Below are 21,375 nucleotides of genomic sequence, written 5' to 3' on the forward strand. Positions count from 1 at the left end.
GGGGGAAAGCAGGCAGCATAATCAAGGATCCCTCCCACCCGGCTTACTCACTTTTCCAACTTCTTCCATCGGGCAGGAGATTCAGAAGTCTGAGAACACGGACGAACAGACTCAAAAACAGCTTCTTCCCCACTGTCACCAGACTCCTAAATGACCCTTTTATGGACTGTCCTCATTAACACTACACCCTGTCTGCTTCATCCGATGCCAATGCTTATGTAGTTACATTGTATATCTTGTGTTGCCCTATTATGTATTCTCATGTATTTTCTTGAATTCTGTTCAATTCCCTTTTCTTCCCATGTACTGAATGATCTGTTGAGCTGCTTGCAGAAAAATACTTTTCACTGTACCTCGGTACACGTGACAATAAACAAATCCAATCCAATCCAATCCAATCCAATATCACTGTTCGTTCACTGTCACGGAGTCGAAATCCTGCAACTCCCTCCCTAACAGCAGTGTGGGTGTACCTACACCATAAGGACTGCAGCGGCTCAAGAAGGCAACTCACCATCACCTTCCCAAGGACAACTAGTGATGGCTAATAAATACTGGCCTGGCCAGCAACGCCCACATACCGTAAATGATTATTTGAAAAACACCATTCCACAGATTTTAATCAGAGCCTTTCCTCAAAGTGAGAACACAGAAAGGTAAGAGAAGGGCCAGGAGCTGTTTCACAATCGGTGAATAACAGCTTCCTTTTCCTCACTTCCTTGAACCGCAGCAATTAACCGACCAGCTCCGTGGCTCATGGGGAAAGGAATTGCCAACACGGAATGGTATGGGAGCTTTGAGCTGTTGGGTCTGGGTTACACTTCTGGGTTTTCTTTTTGCAACGATTTGACTGATCTATGTTTGTGATTTGCTGCTCTCCTCCAAAGGTCAATTTTGCAGGAAGCGAATCAAAGGCTCGGGTTGTCAATCCTTCAGGATGGTCGTGGTTTGATCCCGGCTCTGGGTCACAGTCCGTGTGGAGTTTGCACATTCTTCCCGTGTTTGTGTGGGGTTCACCCCCACAACCCAAAGATGTGCTGGTTAGGTGGATTGGCCACGCTAAATTGCCCCTGAATTGGAAAAAATTAATTGGGTACACTAAATTTTAAAAAAGGATGTTCGTGGCCTTCCCCAAGCATTGCAGGTCAACCTTGAAGAAACTGCTTTAAGCAGAAACCCAGGAGAATCGCAATAGGCGAATTCACGAGGAATTGTGTGGGATTTCATTTCTAATTCACCATGAACACTTTCATCTATTAGTTGTAGAATGTTTGTCACGACGCAAGGACTCGGGATCGATCCCGAGCCTGTGTGGAGTTAGCACACGTCTCCCAGTGTCTGCGTGGGTTTCGCCCCCACAACCCAAAAAAAGATGATGTGGAGATGCCGGCGTTGGACTGGGGTGGGCACAGTAAGAAGTCTTACGACACCAGGTTAAAGTCCAACAGGTTTGTTTCAAACACGAGCTTTCGGAGCGCAGCTCCTTCCTCAGGTGAATGGAAAAAAAGATGTGCAGTGTCGGTGAATTGGCCATGTTAAAATTGCCCCTTAATAGGGGGGAAAAAAATAACTGGGTACTCTAAATTGCTTTTTTTTAAAGTTATAGAATTCTTGGAGATGAGATAAGAGGACTGGCAACATCAATAGTAAAGAGTCTGTTTGCTTTCCAATTGGGAGTGGGTGGTGCGTGGTGAGGATGGACATGTCAGGTGACCAATGGAGGGAGTGTAGGGATGAAGTGTGGGGGGGAGGGGGGGGGGGGTCAGTCACATGATCAAACCTCCCAGCATACTGGCAACCCGAACCCCCGGTGGCATCTTGAATAGCAACAGAATGGGACACATAACCTCCCACCTCCCCCCCCCCCCCCCCCCCCCCCCCAAGCCCATCCACTGTCTCCAAGCCTTGCAGTTTGTTAAGGGCCATCGACAGCAATGTCAATTCCCAGGACCTGACATTGGGTAACATTTTCTTTGATTGTTTACCCCCACCCCTTCACCAAGACCCCACAACACAATCTGAGTTCCCTAAATGTAAGATGTCACAACCGTGACACGGGCCCTCTCAGGGATCCCACTGATCACTCTTTACTTTGTCAGTAGCGTGAATAAAATCATCAAAGGACACTCAGGCATAGTTTTAGTTTATTGCGCCATTTGTTTTGTTCTTGTGCTGCCCTCAGCTGGGTGGATGAGGGCAGTGGTGGGGATATTTGCCCTCATGACGTTAACCAGCTTGATGGGCTGTACTTCCGCTCTGGTGGCGAGAACCAGGGACTATTTCTTGGTCTTGAATCCGGCTCTGGGAAGGAAGTCACTGACCTGGAATTTTGACTTGGCCTCTTCTTAATTGGCCCATGGCCATTGACCAGCTCCCTGTTTAATTAAGATCCATGGGCAGGCTCCCCAAGCTTGAGGACCAATCAGGGGTCTTCCAGCTTCAGGTGAACACTCAGTTCAGTAAAAGGTAAGTAACTCTGAGGGTGTTTAACGTGGAGACACCCTCTCAGCCACATTTTGAATAAATTTAAATTAAAAATGACAGAGAGCAGCCAGTCCACCTCTGTGGTGCAGATGAGGGGGGTCAACACCCCCTCGTTGGAGTGGCCTTCGCCTGACCTTCCTCCAGGAAGATAGGGAGGATTTGAAGACCGATGTGGAGCATTGATACCCCAGCCTGCTGCTGGGTGCCTGCATTCCAGTAGTAACCCACCACCAAATTTACAAGTCAATCTCCTGACGCCCTGGTCAACAAGTGTAACTGCCTTCCTGCCTCACAGTGGTGGACAGTTTTGCCAGGTCCCTTTTGTCTGAAACTGGGTCTAGAAATTGACAGCATCGCTGGCCGGCCTTGTAATTTTCGACAAGGCAGAATTGTTTAGTGCTGCCAGTAACTTCAATGGAAAAAAATAGTCGTTGAATAAGCCAGCCATACGGTCAATGGAAACTGAGAGTTAATGCCACACATACCAGGCCCAGTGACAATTGGCATCACAAACACAAAACTCAGTGCCCGTCTCTCAGCTGATGTGTTTGATATTATTCAAAAGCAATGTTGCCCAGCTATGAATCAGCTGACAATCCGTGATACAGTCAGCCACACCCAATAACATCCTTTGGTCAAGCTGCTCCAGCCAACGGACTTCCTTCACCCGCCTCTGATCGGAGGGAAAGATTCGACCATCCTCGCCTTGACAACTTTGAATGGCCGATAAATCCAAACAGGAGGCAGTGGAGTCGTGGTCTGCCACTGGGCTCCGAATCCAGAGGCCCAGCCTAATGCTCTGGAGTCATGGGTTCAAATCCCACTGTGGCAGCTGGTGGAACTTCCATTCAATTAACGGCGTCCCCTGTTGTGTTCTGCTTCTTCATGTAGAAAAAGCTGCTTCCTTTATATATGCTCTGACAAAGGAAGGTTCAGACTTGGAGATCGGTTTAACACATTTATTGAACAGTTAACAATTCTCCAACTTGAGTTCAACTCGCCTGCTGATCTTGCTATTGTAACTCAGTCTAACTAACCAGTCTGCTCTAAGCCATGCGGTGGGTGTGATGTTTCATGATCTGCCCCGTCTCTCTGAGTGTCGCCTATGGAAAGAGAAAGAGCATGTGTGCCCTGTCCTTTTATATGGGTAGCCCCCTTGTGGTAGTGTCACCTCTGGGTGTGTCTTGGTCGTGTCCTATCTTACTGACCTATTGGTTGAATGGCTGTGTGTCATGATGGCTCTGGTGCTCCCTCTGGTGTTTATTTAGTTCTAGTGTATCTACATTAACCCCTTGTGTATTTACAGTGATGCATATCACCACATCCCCCTTGACAGATATTTCAATCACAAGGTGCACAAGAATTTACTGGAGATTTACTGGAGAATCCTCCCTGAAATGTGATGTCCAGACCTATCCAGACCTGTCCATTCCTCATGGGGGGGGGGGGGGGGGGGGGGGGGGTACAGAACAAGTAGTGTTGTCTCAGTGGCCTGTAATGGGAACCCAGTTTTCCATCATACCCCATCCCCGATGCAGGGTCTAGCTGAGGTCGGTGAATCTAAGCAATCAAACCCTGAGATCTATCTATTCTGTATTTCTCAATACTGTACTTACACAGAAAACAAAAGATGCAAATTACCATTGCTGATGCTTGTGAAACAGGATGATGACTTATCCTGCCATATGATGACATGCCATCAATTTATTTCTGGGTATTGATTTTAATTTCAAACTAATGGTTTGGCCCATTTCCTGTTATAACCTGTGTCAGCTCTTCAAAGGAAGGTTACCTCATCATTGAAGAGGCCGCCTCACTATACAACAAGGTTGAGGTGCATTTTAACCTTCTAAAGCCCTGGAGCCATAGTGCCATGTAGTGATTATGAACACAGAAGGAAGCCGTTTGGCCCATCCCCATCGAACTGAAAGGTGAGGGTGCCGCGTGGGTCTTACACGCTGCCAAGTGTTGCTCTGGCTCAGCTGATAACGCTCTCCCTTTTGAGTCAGATGATTCAGGGTTCAAGACCCACTCCAGGATTTGAACACAAAAATCAAGCCTGCCACTGAGAGAGTGCCGCCCCGTCACAGGTTCTGTCTTATGGATGGGAAATAAACAAAGGCCGCATTTGGCCGCTCATGTGGACGCAAAGATCCCACGGCATTACTTTGAAGAAGAGCAGGGGATTTATCTCTGGGTTTTTGGGCCCGAATTTATCCCTCATTCAACTTCACAAAAGCAAAGGTTTTCAACCGGGGATGCCTGTCTGTCAATGAACGGTAGAGATTAGAAGGACCTTGGTACAATGTACAAATCAAGAAATGGCGAAAGAGCGCAGTGACCTCTTGGATTATCGTGGACCCCCCCAAGGCATCACAGGAAAGGTTTTGAGGCTTTAGAAAGAGCGCTGAGGAGGTTAGTCTTCAGGGACGAAGGACATCAGTTATGAGGAGAACTTGGGAAAGTTCGGACTGATTGTCCTCGGAACAGAGAACGTCCGTGGGTGACCGAATGGAGGTTGTCAAGACGATCGGGGTTTTGATGGAATGGGTGGAGAGAAATCATTCCTTCTGGCGAGTGGGTCGATAATCGGAGGGCGGAGTTTTAAAATCATTGGCAAAAGGCCTGGAGGGGAATATCTCCCTTGGAGAGTTATCGGGATCAGGAACACTGGCCTGGAAAGGTGGTGGACGCTGATTCCATAAATAATTGGGAAAGGGAGTTGGAGAAGAGATTTATCAGGTTACGGGTAAAAATCATGGACATGGGGCTAAAACTTCTGTCTCAAAGAACCAGTCCAGGTAAGATAGGCTGAATGGCCGCCTTCTGTGCTGGAGGGCCCTCTGACTCTATGAATCAATAACCTGAAGGACCCACCCACCTTGCCCTCCAGAAGACCCCTCAGGCCTCTTAAATCCCAGAAACCCAGCTCGAATATCCCTGGATTCATCTAGACTAACCACATTGACGACTGGCCTCCTGTGTGATTTCTATTAGTGGACTGTAATGTTATAACACTGCTGGCTATCTTACTGGAGGAAGGAAAGCCAAGAGCCGTCCATGTGATGACAGTCAGGTCTATTTTTATTCATCTGGTCGAACTATTCCGAAAGGACAGTGTGTCCCAGTAAAGGTCAAACTCTGGTAGGTGCACACGTAACTGTGGGAGCTCAGTTCACTGTCCCTGTCATCGTGAGCTTGCAGCAGAACACAAGGTGAGTAGTTTTTCTATTCAAATTTATAGATACGATGTTAATGTTATTTTGATGATCCAACAGTAACATGAAAAGGAGCAATTGCCCATATCTATTTGTTGAGATATTTCAGAAGTGGGTAACTCAGCCTGATGTAGGTATGAGGTGTAGATGTCAAGTATCCCCAGATTATTCACATACGGGACGTGGACTTCACTGGCTAGGCCAGGATTTATTGCCCACCCCTAATTTCCCTTGAGAAGGTGGCGATGAGCTCTCTTCTTGGACCATTGCAGTCCATTAGATGCAGGTGCACCCATAGCGCTGATAGGGAGGGAGTTCCAGGATTTTAACCCAGCGACAGTGAAGGAACGGAGATATATTTCCAAGTCAGGAAGGTGAGTGTCTTGGGGGGGAACTTCCAGATAGTGGTGTTCACATGTGTCTGTTGAACTTGTCGTAAATGGTAGCAGCCATGAGTTTGGAAGGTGTTGCCTAAGGAGCCTTGGTGAATACCTGCGGTGTATCTTGTAGATGGTGCGCACAGCTGCCACTGTGCGTCGGTGGTGGGGGAAGTGAATGTTTGTGGATGGGGTGTCAATCAAGTGTGCTGCTTTGTCCTAGATGGTGTTGAGCTTCTTGAGTGTTGTTGGAGCTGCATTCATCCAGCCAAGTGGAGAGTACTCGATCACACTTGTGATTTGTAGATGGTGGACAGACTTTGGGGAGTGAGGAGGTGAGTTGTTCACCAAAAGATCCCTCGCCTCTGACCTGCTCTTGTAGCCACAGTATGGAGATGGTTAGTCAGTTTCTGGTCAATGGTAAGCCACCAGAATGCTGACGGTGGTGGAGGGGGGGGATTCACCTCTGGTAATGCCGTTGAATGTCAAAGGGCGATGGTTAGATTCCCTCTTGTTGAAGATGGTAATTTCCTGGCACTTGTATAATGTGTATGTTACTTGTACTTGTCAGCCCACGCCTAAATATAGTCCACGTCATTTGGACATGGACTGCTTCAGTATCTGAAGATTCGCAAATGGTGCTGAACATTGTGCAGTCATCAGCGATAATCCCCACGTCTGACCTTATGATAGAAGGAAGATCATTGATGAAGCAGCTAAAGATGGTTGGGCCTAGGCACAAACCTGATATATGTTCTGCGCACTGTAAGGCCCAGATAGTCCACATTCCCACTGTCCATGCTCTGTAATATCCTACAGGTACATTTCCAGGGTCACCCAGGGCATAGTTTTGCTAGACTTGGAACTGGAAATGGTATTAATTATTTGCAGACTCTGAGTTTCAAATCCAGGAGGATGTGAGGTCCACCTTGGCTGCCAAGTATCTCAGAGAGTTTATTACCTAGAGTGCACCGATATGAATGTCAGGGTCAAAGTTCCTATGAGGAACTGGGAGCAGGCCTGTTTGATAGCAGGGCACTTGGGCAATTTCTGGCTTTGTGTGTGCAATTTGGTCATATATATTTGTAGAGAGCAAGGTTCCTTGAAGTGCACAATCAGATGCCTTTCCCTATTAAGTCATCTTAGCGTTTATTTCAGTAAATCACAAACATGTTGAATGTTTTAGTCCACAACAAGATAGAAAACAGTAACGGTGACATTGCACTTAAAAATTTTTTTTTAGAGTACCCAATTCTTTTCTTTCCAATTAAGGGGCAATTTAGCGTGTCCAATCCATCCACCCTGCACATCTTTTGGGTTATGGGGGTGAAACCCAAGCAGACAGGAGGAGAATGTGCAAACTCCATACGGACAGTGGCCCGGGGATGGGATTGAACCAGGCTCCTCGGTGTTGTGAGACAGCAGTGCTAACCACTACCCACCATGCCACGCCCCCTCATGGTGACATTTCACAACAGGTTCCCGGAGCCTTGGGCTGCTTTAGCTTGTCCTCACAGTGCATTCCTGCCCGCCAGTCGCTGAGGAAGGGAGGGAGGTCCAAGGTCAGCAGACAAATGGAGATGTGGGGTGAGACAGTCAGAAGCATGCTGGCATTTCAGGAGGGTTGGCCACCAGCTCACATTATAATGTGGCAGGCGATACGGTGGCACAGTGGTTAGCACTGCTGCCTCGGAACACCAGGGAACCGGGTTCAATTCCAGCCTCGGGTGACTGTCCGTGTGGAGTTTGCACTTTCTCCCTGTGTCTGCGTTGGTTTCCTCCGGGTGCTCCGGTTTCCTCCCACTGTTCAAAGATGTGCAGGTTAGGTAGACTGACCATGATAAATTGCCATTTCGTGTCCTAAGGTTGGTGGGGTTATGGTTTTGTTGGGGACTGAACCTATTCAGGGTGCTCTTTCAGAGGGTCAGTGCAGAATCAATGAAAATGAAATGAAATGAAAATCGTTTATTGTCACGAGTAGGCTTCAATGAAGTTACTGTGAAAAGCCCCTAGTCGCCACATTCCGGCGCCTGTCCGGGGAGGCCGGTACGGGAATTGAACCGTGCTGATGGCCTGCCTTAGTCTTCTTTCAAAGCCAGCGATTTAGCCCAGTGTGCTAAACCAGCCAATGGGCTGAATGGTCTCCTTCTGTACTGTAGGGATTCTATGATCCAAGGGTAAGTGACGGCTTACACCAATCCCTTTCAGAATGGTTGGCTGGTTTGCTTTAACAAAACTAACATCATGCTCTCAATCTGCACCCAATTTGGTAAAGGGATTTGGTGTTCGGATACCCCCCATTTGAATTGACAATGGGCAAACTTTTCCCTATTTTTCCTCTAAGTGCTGGCAGGAAAACCGGTGTGCAGCTCCCCGGCTGTACAACTGGCATTCCCCACCAAATAAGAGAAATACTATGCTGCGGGCATTTCTGGTACCGTCACGCTGGCAGGGGACCCAGCGGCTCCCTTCCTGGGCAGGAGCTATATGACATCACCGGCAATGGATGGGGAAAACTGGAAAACGAGATCTCGCTGGCGAGATCCCAACCAATGGGTCTAACATCTTGGTGTCCGCCATGTGCCTTGACCAATGTGACACAGGTGCGTAGACTTGGGCGCGTAGCCGCCGCATTGCACCTTTGTCACCTGCGTCTGCACAAAGAACAGAAGCTCCACAATTGAGTATCTTAGCCACCCTCTTTTACTGATCCTAAACCTGCCGTGTAAATGCACCCTTAGTTATTTGTGCCCGCGTAGAATCAAAACTAGTTCCAGCTCTTTAACCTTGCATCTGACCCCTGTTTCCTTCGCTAAATTGCCAACCTTCTGTAGTTTCAGATATGGATGATTTTGGTTACAGCTTCCACCAGCGTGAGAGGGATTGGCCCTTGTTCGATAGTGTACCCGAAGAGTGCAGATGCATCCTTAAGCCTTCTCTGGTAACCTCTGAAGATTCTGATCTCAGTGATGACCCTGACAAGATCCTACCCTCTCGCCACAAAAAGAGCAAGCGGCTCAATATCAGCAAACGCCAGTCCCTTGAAAACACACCTCCTGCAAAGAAAATAGACAAGGCGCTGGAGGAGGCAATGTTTCAGAGCAGAGCCAACCCCGCTTTGGATGGGCCCTTTCCTCAAGAGGATAACTGTGCTCTCCAGACCTCCGAGGAGGTCTTGTCTGCCAGTGAAGAAGACTTGGAAGTAGAATTTGTAAATCAGTTTCTCATGGCTACAGGCCATATGATGCCAAGCGGGAATACGTCCAGGAGACAGCAATGCTTCTTAATCCCCAGCAAGGAACTCCATTCTTCCATGAGCCAGCAGTGTCTCCTCATTTCTGCTCCCGAATCCGTGCACGCTACACATCAAGCTAATTCCGTCGATCGCACCACAATAAAGCAGATTCAGGATGAGAATGCCTGCTCTCCACCCACATTGGAGAGCTATGCAGAAAACCTACTCGACAGTGACTATTATAAAAACTGTATGGACATGGCCAAGGGTGACCATTTGAATGCTGGGTTTGGATACACACAAGACACTCAATTGTGTAGGAAGGAACCCAAGGCCCTCCCAGGATTGTGGGGAGGCACACGTGTTCAAGGCCAGCCCGGGCAGGTCAGACAAGCTGCTGATCGCAGCGGTGGCCAAAGTCAAAGCACATTTGAGGAGGCTACGAATACGCAGACTTCTGTCACCATATCAAAGGACAGCCCGTTTCCAGGAAGCACAGAACATTCAACGCATCTGAACTTAATGCCTGCAGCTGAAGGCAAACACGAGGAAGATTACTCCTTGACCGTCGCTGAAAGTTATGAATATTTTTATGAGGATTTCGGAGAGGAAGAAGCTGGAGATGATTTATTTTTCTTGCGTGTGCCTTCTGTGTTCAAGCGTGCAAAGCGGGGGAGTTGTGATCCCAGGAAAATTAATTTATTGACTATTATTCAGTCCTTGGTACGTAAATACTTACATCCGACAAAGCAAGGGCAAACAGCAATGGTGCCTGCCAGGAATTTGAACACATCTGAAAACACAAAGGTTGCTGGCAGCTCTGACCTTGGATCGCTAAATAATGCATTAGTGAAATATTCAGAAAGTGACGGAAGTCAGACTATGATGGAAAGCAACATACAGAGAGGTAGCTTCTTGAGTGAATACTAATCAGTGTTGGTGTGCAGGTCATTATTGAGAAGTTAATTTGTCCGGTGAAGCAAACAAGTATTGGGCAGCACGGTAGCATTGTGGTTAACACAATTGCTTCACAGCTCCAGGGTCCCAGGTTTGATTCCGGCTTGGTTAACTGTCTGTGCGCAGTCTGCACGTTCTCCCCGTGTGTGCGTGGGTTTCCTCCGGGTGCTCCGGTTTCCTCCGACAGTCCAAAGATGTGCAGGTTAGGCGGATTGGCCATGCTAAATTGTCCACAGTGTCCAAAATTGCCCTTAGTGTTGCGTGGGGTTACTGGGTAATTGGGATAGGGTGGATTTGTGGGCTTGGGTAGGGTGCTCTTTCCCAGAGCCAGTGTAGACTCGATGGGCCGAATGGCCTCCTTCTGCGCTGTAAATTCTATGAAACAGTATAACTGTCTGGCAAGTGGCTAGATTTGAAGAAAATACTACACATGTTAAAGTTGTCTGCTGCTTGTATGTCTCCGCTAACAGTTATAATGAGAATTGCAGCGTGATTCAACAAAGCATAAGAACGTTTAGCAACAGCAATGCCAGGCACAACTCATCTGCACACACCCTAATGGTCAATGCAAAGTTACTTTATCTCTCTTTCTGCCTTAGTTCTCAATCCTTTAACTTTTCAGAATTGTGTCTCATTGCCTCTTGAATCATTAATGCTGACTCATGTAATTCACTTCAACCAGAACTTACTCAACAAGTTTATTAACTAGTGTTAAGCGATGCAAAATAGTAGGAAGTTTGAGTTTTGCTGGATAAATAGACATGCTGTCAAAGTTTTTTGTCTGGTACTCATCAGGACAGATTCACAGGAATACCAAAGGTAAAGGGTATTACAATCCCAGACCAGACCCCAACAGTGGCTAGGATACTGGACCAAAATCCCAATATTTTAGTTTATTTTGTAAGATGTACAGAAATAATGCTTCACTCCGGGAGTGAGTGCATGAAAAAATAGGGATTTTATTATTAACACAATATTAAACCATTTAACATTACACCTGAAAATAGCTTACACATTACCCCTTAAAATATACTACTCAATACAGTAAATACAATACTCTTAATTGCTATCTCTATTCCCAATTTAACAACAATAAAGGACGGACGGCACGGTGGCACAGTGGGTTAGCACTGCTGCCTCACTGCGCCAAGGACCCAGATTCGATCCCGGCTCCGGGTCACTGTCCATGTGGAGTTTGCACATTCTCCCTCTGTCTGCGTGGGTCTCAGCCCCATAGCCCAAAGGTGTGCAGGGCAGGTGGATTGGCCACGCTAAATTGCCCCTTAATTGGAATAAATAATTGGATAATCTATATTTTTTTTATAAACAACAATAAAGGGGAAAACATTCAGCTCTCAATCCAATGGCACAGAACAGGTTTGGCTCCTGTTAGAGCCCCTGTTACAGACTCAAACTGTATGTCTTCAAAAAGTTGTTTCAACTGGTTTGTTTCATCTTCCTTGTCCTCAGGCAAATCTGCATGGCTTTAAATACTATTTATCTTTTTCTTAACCATCCACTGTGAGAATAAAATACTTTTACTTGTGGTCTGAAGGGTAGCTAGATCAAAAAACGCAACTCAAAAGCTTTCTCAAAATGTCTGAATACCTTAGCTCCATCCAGTAATGACATTATCTCCCTAAGCTGAAAATAAAGTAACTCCTTATACTAAAAACACACTAATTCCCCAGGGACTCCCCCTAGTCAGACAACAGAGCATTAGCCCAGGCTTTTACGAAGGTAAATTTCATCCTTGGCTCCTAAAAGCTTTCTGGTCTTGCAAAACAATATTCTTTTAAAAACATGACCACTGCAATCAAACACACTCTAACCCAGGCTTTTAACTCTTAAAGTGCCAAATGTTTCTCATCCAATATATCTAAAATCTTGCATTCGTCACACCTCACCCCTTAAAATAAATGAACCAGCAATACAAACAGATGGCTTCATTTTTCCAAAGCCTTTTAACTCTAAACGTTTCTCATTATTAAACGCAACTTATACTCTTTAAGATACATATCATTTTACATTTTAAATATGCAAACGTAAACATGAGTATCGTCCATTTCAGTCTTTCCTTTCAACTTTCAAGCATTCCAGACTTCTCCAAATTTAGCCATGATACAGCATCGGCAATCACATTTTCTCTTCCTGCCACATGGGGAATTTTAAATTTAAGAACATAAGAACTAGGAGCAGGAGTAGGCCATATGGCCCCTCGTGCCTGCTCCGCCATTCAATGAGATCATGGCTGATCTACAATCCCAGGCTACTCAACCTCTCCTCGTAATCCAACCCCTTCAGATCTGGGATTAATTTAAATGGTTGTTACAATAAACTCCATTTGAACAGTCTTGCATTTTGATGTTTAAACCTGTCCAAAAACGTTAAAGGATTATGGTCTACATATATCATTGTCTCGGATGAATTAATATTGTCATAAATGTCAAAGTGTTGTAACGCCAATACCAAGCTCAATGTCTCCTTCTCGATGGCCAAATATTTATTTTGATGAATATTTCATTTCCGAGAAAAATAACACACATGTCTTTTGATTCTTTTGTCTTTCTTCCTGTACCCGTCCAGCACCGATTCCCACATCACTTGCATCAATGACCACCTTAAATGGTTTGGCAAAATGAGGTGTCATCAACACCAGTGTAGTGGTTAACACCATCTTCGTTTATTGAATGCCTCCTGACATTATGGCGTCCACCAAAATTTCTTATGCTTTTTCAGAACTTCAGTCATTGGAGCAACCACACTGCTGAAAGTTGGCACGCATTTTCAGTCGGAGCCACTCATGCTGGGAGGCTTCAGAACTTCTCCCCTCGTTGATGGCATTGGAAACTCTCCAATAGCCTTCGTTTTCACATTCCATGCGGCCATCTGATCACGTTTTTAAAAAAAACTTAAAGTACCCAATGCATTTTTTTTTCCCAACTAAGGGGCAATTTAGCGTGGCCTATCCACCTATCCTGCACATCCTTGGGTTGTGGGGGTGAGACCCACGCAGACTCGGGGAGAATGTGCAAACTCCACACGGACCGTGACCCGGGGCCGGGATGGAACCCGGGTCTTTGGCATTGTGGGGCAGCAGTGCTAACCACTGTGCCGCCATGCTGCCCTTATTTGATCATGTTTAATTGTGCAGCCTAAGAAGGTGACTTGCGTTTTCGCAAATCCACGTTTAGCAAAATTTACCACCAATCCAACTTCCTGTAGTGATGGAATAATTATTTAAAATGTTCCAAATGATCCTTCCACATTTGACTGAACTTCAGCAAATCGTCAGTGTACACTGCGCAATTGTTTAGTCCAGAAATGACCTTGTTGGTTAGTCTTTGGAATATTCCTGGTGCATTCTTCATTCCAAATGACATGAATTTAAAGTGATACAGGCCATGTGGCGTCACAAAAGCCGGAACCTATTTTGACCTGCTTGATAAAGGTACTTGCCAGTATCCTTCCGTCACAAGGGAGCAATGATATATATTGCACGAGAAGAGAATGCTGGTTGGTTGGCAACTCAACTCTGATTGGTAGAGGTGTTGCCATGGAGAACACACCAGGGAACAATTAACTGCCAAGCTTTTGTTTGAATTCAAACCAAGCAGGTTGTTTCTAAATTGATCACGGCATTGCTCTGGGGAATGAACCGGGGAATGGCTGTCCCCAAGTTTAATGGTTCATTCTCCATGGCAATCAGCGTCCACTTGCCAAACAATGAGCACTCTCTTATATACTTTGTTTCTCCCTTAACAATAACTAACTCTGAGAAATATGTTAATCAACTCATTTGTTTTTTTTCTTCCGGCTGTCCATTTTGCAGGTGAGGCCAGCATTAAAAAAGATTTTCACTGTTTGGGAATTACATCCAAAGGCAGCCTGTTTGATAAAATGAAACTGAAAGGGGTAGCTCCTGACTTTGTACGAATAGTGTAAATCAAGCGATAGTGAGTTGGGACTGTCCATTTTTAAATCTTTCTAATGGAACTGGGAGCAACGTGGGTCTGAAGAGTTCAGTTCCTACTACCTGTTCCACACAATTGCGCAGGAGTCAAAACCCCAGAGTGTGAAAATGGACCAAAGCAGCTTTTCGATGTATTTATCATCTCCAAGAACTTCACATACTTTAAAAAAATAAATTTAGGATACCCAATTACTTTTTTTTACAATTAAGGGGCAATTTAGTGTGGCCAGTCCACCTATCCTGCACATCTTTTTGGGATCAATTAGGATTAGGGTGAGTCTATCTCTAAACTGGATATAATCACCTGAGAGTTCAAAGTTCAGGTACTGACAGCGTCTCACCCTCCCCAATGTTAGCAAATGAATTAACACATCTGATTCTTTTTTTAACTAAATTTAGAGTATCCAAATCTTTTTTTTTCCCAATTAAGGGGCAATTTAGCCTGGCCAATCCACATGGGGAGAATGTGCAAACTCCACACGGACAGTGACCCAGGGCCGGGATTCGAACCCGGGTCCCCTGCACCGTAGGCAGCAGTGCTAACCACTGTGCCACATGCCGCCTGGCACTTCACATACTTTAACCACTTTTGCAGTGATTTTTTAAATATGTGACTTAAAATCCAATAGCCATTCTGCATTGGCGCCGAAGTCCCAGGTTCGATCCTGGCAATTCATGAAGTGCAGTACAGACTAGCTTCTTTCAATACAGTAGGCTCCTTGTTGTACTATGTTGGGAGGGCCAGAGACAACTTTCCCCCACTTCACCTTTGCGGAGGCCTCCTCAATCATTAATCCCTCAACATATAGTCCTAGGCTTTGGAATGTGCTGGTCAGTCATTGACAGGTCTTTGCCCTTGAAGACCAGCAGGTTTCGGGGACCAACGAGCGTCTTTCACCAAGTGGATGGTCCTCCAGCAGCAGCTGATGTTTGTCTCGGTGTGCGTCCCTGAGAACAGCCCGCAGTAGCACAGAGCCCTGTGTCACGGAGCTGCTCGGGATGAACCTCGGCCAATACCACTGTGCCTCTTTCCAGACCTTCCCTGCAAAGGAACATTGCAGATGAATTCAGGCGATGGACTGTTCTCCACTGCATTGTGCAGCTTTGTGCGGCCTAGGCCCTCAGCTACGGAATTCTGCTCATTAACCCTTTCCATCTCTATGCCGATCTCCCTTTCTTTATGTTCCTCCTTTAAACCTACCTCAGGGCTAGATTTTCATAACCTGTCTTGATGTCTCCTTGTGTAACTCAAAGTCAGATTTTGGCAATTCTGTGCAGCACCGTGGAGCATTTGACCACATTAAAGGTGCCAGACAAATATAAGTTGTTGTTGGTACATTTATACAGCACCTTTCAGATCCTCAGTTCCTCCATAAGATCTTCACAACCAATTAACTGTTTTTAAATTGTAGTTGCTGCTACATTTCGGGAAGATGGGGCATCGCAAGATCCCAAAAATCAGAGATGAGATTGGTGGACAGTCAGTCACTTTTAACCGCGGGTGGGAGGTGAGCGTTGGCTATGGGAAGAGGAGAAACACCCTTCACATTGCTCTGGGTTCTTACAGATATGGGGATCTGAACAGACAGACCTTGTTATGACATTATTATTTCTTTAAGGGGGTCTGGTTAGCTCAGTTAGCTAGAGTTCAATCTCCATCCCAGCTGAGGTAGTCTCAGGCCTTGGGGGAGACGGTTGTGTAGTGGCATAGCCACTGGGCTGGTTATCAAGAGGCCCAGGCTAATATTCTGGGGACAAGGGTTCAAATCCCACTGCGGCAGCTGGTGGAACTTAAATTTAATCAATAAATCTGGCATTATAAAGTTAGTCTCAGTAATGGTGATCATGAAACTATTGTAGTAAAAACGAATGCCCTTTAAGGATGGAGATCTGTCATCCTTGTCTGGCCGATGTGACTCCCGATTCACAGCAATGCAGATGAATCTTAAATGCCCTCTGAAATGGTGTGGCAGGCCACTCAATTTAAGGGTAGCATTTGCTTAGCCTTAATGGCCCTTGAACTGAGTGGCTTGCTGGATCATTTCAGAGGGGCGGTGAAGATTCAACCACATCGCTGTGGGTCTGGAGTCATGTATAGGCCAGACCAGGTAAGGACGGGAGATTTCCTTCCCCAAAGCGACATTAAGTAAACCAGGTTTTTTTATTTGCGACAACCCTTGGAAGCTTCATACATACCATTACGGAGAGTGGACTAGCTTCATATTCCAGATTTATTAATTGAGCTTAAATGCCACCAAATGCCATGTTGCGGGGAGTGGGGGGGGGGGGGGGGGGGGGGGGGGAGCGGGGGGGAGGTGCATGTGTCTGGGCCTCAGGATTACTGGCCTAATGACATTAGCACTCCACCACCGTCTCCCCTAAGATGTGGCCATCCATTCTCCTGTCTGTCAGAATTTCTGTGGGAGTTTGAACCTGTAAGAATTCTACTGTAAGACCACCAAGTTCTGATCTCACACTGGTTTCAAATCCAACATCTGTAAGTATAGTAATTTCACAAGCCAAATAAGGGTGTGGAAATACATTCAGCCCATCCATCCTATAGCTGTCCTACCCAATTAGAATGCTTTGTCAATGATTTAAAGATCTCTGTCTCCACTAATGTTTGGTCACTGCGCGAAGATTCATTTTAAATTTGGTTATTCAATGTTAAAATTTATTTTTACACCTAGGGATTGGACATTCCTGCCTTTCCTGCACTCCAAAAGATTTATGTTTATTCTGCTTTGCTTGTGCATCCTGGGCTATGAAATCTGCAACTTCCCAATCGGATATGTGGAAAGCTGGTGAGTATTAAAGTGGCGCAAGTACATGTCTGGAAAATCAGGGCCTATCCCCAAGGCCATTCATGGCAAGTAGGAGGAGGGACTGGTTCCCTTAGATGGGGGAGAATATTCCACCATATAACAGGCTCAGTAATTAACAAAATCTTTGCATCTCCATTGCTCTTCCCTAACGGGGGTTAAGGCCTGCCTCGTGGCAAGCTGGCCATTGTGTTTAGCTTTTACTGACTCAAAATCTAATTGCCACTGCCCCCATGGTGTTGGGCGGGTGGTCCTGTGGTGCAGTGAGTAGTGACCCAGCCCCTGAACCAGGACCTGTTGGTTCGAATATTTAGGGCAGCACGGTAGCATTGTGGATAGCACAATCGCTTCACAGCTCCAGGGTCCCAGGCTCGGTTCCCTGCTGGGTCACTGTCTGTGCGGAGTCTGCACATCCTCCCCGTGTGTGCGTGGGTTTCCTCCGGGTGCTCCGGTTTCCTCCCACAGTCCAAAGATGTGTAAGTTAGGTGGATTGGACATGATAAATTGCCCTTAGTGTCCAAAATTTCCCTTAGTGTTGGGTGGGGTTACTGGGTTATGGGGTTATGGGGATAGGGTGGAGGTGTTAACCTTGGGTAGGGTGCTCTTTCCAGGAGCCAGTGCAGACTCGATGGGCCGAATGGCCTCCTTCTGCACTGTAAATTCTATGAAGATCTATGAATTCCACCCCCAGACCAGATGGCCGAGGAAGATGTGTTTGTAGCATAGCAACTAGGAGCAGGAGTAGGCCATTCAGCCCCTCGAGCCTACTCCGCCATTCAATAAGATCACGGCTGATCTTCTATCTCAATGTCATATTCCCGTTTTCTCCTCATTTCCCATCAAAATCTAAAAAAAAAAATCTATCTCTTTCTTGACCACATTCAGTGACTGGGCCTCCACAGCCTCCTGTAGTAGCGAATTCCACAGACTCGCCACTCTTTGAGCGAAGACGTTTTTTCCTCATCTCAGACCCAAATGGTCCACTATCCTGAGACTGTGTCCCTGGTTCTCGATTCCCCGGCCAGGGAAAACACCCTCCCTGCCCCTAGTCAGTCTAGCCCCTGTTAGAATTTTACACGTTTCAATCAGATCTCCCCTCATCTTCGGAACTCTAGTGAGTACAGGCCCAGGTGAACCAATCTCGCCACATAATAACGCAGCCAAACAGGTTGATTGCTGGCTTGATTATTGGGGGCAGAATTTAGAAACTAAAATCCGGGAAAGGGAGGAGTTTAACTCCTGAGTCCCTGGGGGGCGGGGAGGGGGGGGGGGGCAACAGTGGCCAGGATGGCTCGAAGGAGGAGATTATTTTTGTAAAACCTACCCTTCATGGAAAGAAAAAGATATCTGGGCCTAAATGTCCCTCCAGACCCACAGCAATGCGGCTAGCCCTTAACTGCCCCCTTGGGAGTCTCGGCAAACCATTCAATCATGTACAAGAAGGCAGCTCTCCAACATCTTAATTCTCACGGGCAGTTAGAGATGGCGGAATAAATGCCGGCCTCGCCCACATCCTGTGGACAAATGGGCAAAAGCAATCAAGGGTCGGTGCCACCTAGTTTGAGGAAGCTTTGAGTCGTAAGGCCTTGATTCACAGCTCGGTTTATTTAATAAGAAAATTGGAGTTTAGCAGCATTAGTCTGATGGGAAAAGAATAATAGGAATTAAGTACGGTGCTAACAGGGGGGCGGCATGTGGCGCAGTGGTTAGCACTAGAACTACGGCTGAAGACCCGCGTTTGAATCCTGGCTCTGGGTCACTGTCCGTGTGGAGTTTGCACATTCTCCCCGTGCCTGCGTGGGTTTCACCCCCACAACCCAAAGATGTGCAGATTAGGTGGATTGGCCATGCTAAATTGCCCCTTAATTGGAAAAAAAATAAAACAATTGGGTACTCAAAATGTTTTTTAAAAGTATGGTGTTAACAGGAAATGCTTATAAACTGCTTAATAAATTCCGGTCGATGGATACCCAGAAATAGCTCCAATCTAATGGAAGGTTCAGGTGCCTTATATATAAGTGTGTAGGTGTTCTCCTGTATTTGGAGAAAAAGGTTTCTATTAAAGCAGTCAAAATTCACAAGTCAACGGGCAGCATGCTGGCGCAGTGGTTAGCACTGGGACTGCTGCAATGAGGCTCCGGGTTCGAATCCAGGCCATGGGTTACTGTCCTTGTGGAGTTTGCACATTCTCCTGGTGTCTGCGTAGGTTTCACCCCCACAACCCAAAGATGGACATGTTAGGTGGATTGGCCATGCTAAATTGCCCCTTAATTGGATAAAAAGAATTAGGTACTCTAAATGTATTTTTTATTAATTTACAAATCTCCATTAATCTACAATCTAGGGCAGCATGGCAGCATAGCGGTTAGCACAGTTGCTTCACAGCTCCGGGGTCCCAGGTTCGATTCCCGGCTTGGGTCACTCTCTGTGCGGAGTCTGCACGTTCTCCCAGTATCTGCATGGGTTTCCTCCGTGTGCTCCGGTTTCTTCCCACAGTCCAAAGATGCGCATGTTAGGTGGATTGGCCACACTAAATTGCCCTCAGTGTCCAAAAGGGTTGAGTGGGGTTACTGGGTTACGGGAAGGATGGGGGTGAGGGTGAGGGCTTGGGTGGGGTGCTCTTTCCAAGGGCCGGTGCAGACTCAATGGGCTGAATGGCCTCCTTCTGCACTGTAAATTCTGTGAAATCTACAACCAAATATTCTTGAAAACAGCAACTTTGTTGAGAATTCCCCTCTCATTATTGCCATGGAGAGTCGGTGGTCCCTCATTCATTTTTGGGATCAATCATATCTGGTAATGGATAGAATGAGGAAAAGGTCTCTTTCTCCAGGATTGTTGTTTCCGGCATTGGGGCAGCAGGGTAGCATGGTGGCTAGCATAAATGCTTCACAGCTCCAGGGTCCCAGGTTCGATTCCCGGCTGGGTCACTGTCTGTGTGGAGTCTGCACGTCCTCCCCCTGTGTGCGTGGGTTTCCTCCGGGTGCTCCAGTTTCCTCCCACAGTCCAAAAATGTGCGGGTTAGGTGGATTGGCCATGCTAAATTGCCCGTAGTGTCCTAATAAAAGTAAGGGGGAGGGGGGGGGGGGTTGTTGGGTTACGGGTATAGGGTGGATACGTGGGTTTGAGTAGGGTGATCATGGCTCGGCACAACATTGAGGGCTGAAGGGCCTGTTCTGTGCTGCACTGTTCTATGTTCTATGTTCTAAGTGCACAGCACTGGATGTCGAATCCACATCCCGAACTGTCAGGCTTACTGAGTCAGCTGTTGACCAGAGGCTGGGTAGTGGGAGTGCTTGCAACCTGCCTCAGGCATGATTCTGACAACAGCCATGACTCATGCAGGGAAACATGTGGGCCGCAGATGGAGGCAGGATCAAGCTCAGTGGTGACGCCCCTTTGAAACTCAATAGCCGCTCCACTGCACATGAAGAGAGGGAGGGTGGCTGATGCAGCAGTTGGCAGCCCGGGGAGCTGTCCTTCAGCATTTCATCGCGGGAGGGGGAGGGAGTAAACGCTTGAACGGCAGACTCTGTCTCAGCTCATCTTTCCCAGAAACATGCCTTCTGCGTTTGTGTTTTTACAGCCTTGCTGGTGAACCTCAGTGCCATCTCCGCAGTAAGATACTTCCGAACGCGCACAAAAAGAAAAAACTCAAAGTACTTGGCGCTCCAGGACTCCTAAAGAATAAGATCCTCGAGAAGAACGAATGTTCAGGAATCCAATCTGTGTAGCTGTAGAATTAAACCCTTTCAAAACAGTAATACAAAATTCAAGTCTTTGGCTGTCACATTGACTGTGCGACAACGTAAAACAAGGGACGATGAAGCAAAACGGAAAATGCCGGATAAACTCAGCAGGTCTGGCAGCATCTGTGGAGAAAGAAACACAGTCAACGTTTCGAGTTTCTGCAGAGCGGAAGAGGAATGGAAATGTGATGAATTATATGGTTGGAGAGGAGGTTGGGGCAGAATGGGAGGTCAGGGACAGTTCGGAGCCAAGGAAAGATTGACAAAGGTGTCATGGACATGAAGCAAAGGGGGTCGTAATGGTGCCTTTAAGGACTGAAGAAGTGATAATAGTGGCATTGAAGTAAAGTAGGGGCAGCACGGTAGCATAAGTGGGTGGCACTATAGCTTCACAGCGCCAGGGTCCCAGGTTCGATTCTCCGCTGGGTCACTGTGTGTGTGGAGTCTGCACGTTCTCCCCGTGTCTGCGTGGGTTTCCTCCCACAGTCCAAAGACGTGCATGTTAGGTGGATTGAAAAATGAAAATCGCTTATTGTCACGAGTAGGCTTCAATTAAGTTA

At 46.7% G+C, this 21,375-nt stretch overlaps 1 protein-coding gene across 1 annotated transcript; it reads left to right on the plus strand.

Annotated features, from left to right (window-relative positions):
- The first annotated feature begins 5,617 nt into the window (after window positions 1-5,617).
- Window positions 5,618-20,830, plus strand: perm1 (PPARGC1 and ESRR induced regulator, muscle 1). The gene is made up of 4 exons (XM_038774111.1): window positions 5,618-5,699; window positions 8,914-10,221; window positions 16,935-17,048; window positions 20,653-20,830. Exons 2-4 carry the CDS (start codon window positions 8,922-8,924, stop codon window positions 20,748-20,750), a joined length of 1,512 nt encoding a protein of 503 aa, XP_038630039.1. The 5' UTR covers window positions 5,618-5,699; window positions 8,914-8,921; the 3' UTR covers window positions 20,751-20,830.
- Window positions 20,831-21,375: the final 545 nt, after the last annotated feature.

Source organism: Scyliorhinus canicula, chromosome 16, assembly GCF_902713615.1.
Source record: "Scyliorhinus canicula chromosome 16, sScyCan1.1, whole genome shotgun sequence".
Lineage (NCBI taxonomy): Eukaryota > Metazoa > Chordata > Chondrichthyes > Carcharhiniformes > Scyliorhinidae > Scyliorhinus > Scyliorhinus canicula.

Coding starts and splice junctions, on each gene's coding strand:
- perm1 (XM_038774111.1), top strand. CDS start 8,922: ATGGATGATTTTGGTTACAGCTTCCACCAGCGTGAGAGGGATTGGCCC. Junction 10,222..16,934: donor GGAAAGCAACATACAGAGAG/GTAGCTTCTTGA, acceptor TTTTACACCTAG/GGATTGGACATTCCTGCCTT. Junction 17,049..20,652: donor ATCGGATATGTGGAAAGCTG/GTGAGTATTAAA, acceptor GTGTTTTTACAG/CCTTGCTGGTGAACCTCAGT.